This window comes from Telmatherina bonti (assembly GCF_933228915.1).
Source record: "Telmatherina bonti genome assembly, chromosome: 8".
Taxonomy (NCBI): Eukaryota; Metazoa; Chordata; class Actinopteri; order Atheriniformes; family Telmatherinidae; genus Telmatherina; species Telmatherina bonti.
Window position 1 is genome coordinate 40,239,168 of NC_136626.1, and position 1,114 is coordinate 40,240,281.

At 44.3% G+C, this 1,114-nt stretch overlaps 1 protein-coding gene across 3 annotated transcripts in view; it reads right to left on the reverse strand.

Moving 5' to 3' along the window:
- med8 (mediator complex subunit 8) overlaps positions 1 to 844 on the reverse strand; it is an 8,321-nt gene extending 7,477 nt beyond the window's left edge. For 2 of the 3 annotated variants that reach the window (XM_079244597.1, XM_079244595.1), the window contains exons 1-3: positions 796 to 844; positions 454 to 575; positions 35 to 179 (exon numbers count right to left, since the gene is read on the reverse strand). In XM_079244597.1, the coding sequence (XP_079100723.1) occupies positions 35 to 179; positions 454 to 575; positions 796 to 801 (273 nt within the window). In that variant the 5' untranslated portion in view covers positions 802 to 844. The remainder of the gene's footprint in view (positions 1 to 34; positions 180 to 453; positions 576 to 795) is intronic. The other variant, XM_079244596.1, reaches the window with a different exon arrangement.
- Between the last annotated feature and the right edge of the window lie 270 nt (positions 845 to 1,114).

Consider the following 1,114-nt stretch of genomic DNA (forward strand, 5'->3'; position numbering starts at 1 on the left):
TGAATTAGACAAATATCTGGCAAGAGAGGCTCACAGCTAAGTCCTCGTCTCGATCTGGAGACAGGAGCAGAGGGATGATGACTTGGCTGCGGAACGAGGCCGTCTTCTCACTCTTCAGCAGCTTGTTGATGGCGTTCAGCTGGCTGGTGCAGAGGGCAAAGTTGTCCAGGACAGAAGGCCTGCGTGAGACGACAAGCGGAGCAGCTCAGGAACAGCCCAGCCAATCAAATGCAAGCAGCTGATCGTCGCCTAGCAACAGATTATCATCGCCAAACCACAGATTATTCGTCGCCTAGCAACAGATTATTCACCTAGTTAGGCGCTCGTTGTCTAGCAACAAGTTATTTGTTGCCTAGCAACAGATTATTCACCAAATCAGGCGCTCGTCGCCTAGCAACAGATTATTTGTTGCCTAGCAACAGATTATTTGTCGCCTAGCAACAGATTATTCACCAAGTCAGGCGCTCGTGCTCATGTTCCAGCTTGCGGATGAAGATCTGGAGAGCATCTTTCACCAGAGCCACGCGGGAAATGAGCGCGTCCACGGACACCTCCAGCTGCTTCTCTTCGCGCTGCTGGAAACACAAACAACAGAGCTCACATCGCGGACAGTTAGCATGTTGGAAGCTAGCACGCTAACGCTAGCTACACCTAGCTTCAGTCATCGTTTCAAACAGCGGAACTAAAAAATACAGTGATCATAAATACATATTTATCATAAATACAGCTTTTATCTGATGTAAGGCTCTGCTTGGAGCACCGTCGCGTGACAAATGTCTAGTTTGCAAAGCTTACCTGCATTCTGGAAATCTACAGTAAATCAACAAACTACTACCGGTTCATGGTTCCCAAAATAAAAGCATTCTTCCTGTTTAGGTTTTCAGAAGATTTTTTTTTTTTTTTTTTTTTTTTTTTTTTTTACACAATCGAACAAAAAATGCAGAATATAAACTGATAAGCCAGGGGGTCAAGAAGTAGTTTTAAGGCCTTTGGATTTTCAAGATCTCTAATGATGGTGCTGTATTAAAAAAGTTCTTGTATAAACATTGCAAAGCTCGGCATCAGCCCATTTCCTTTTATATTATTGACAGGAGCCGTCATATAACGCTCAGGT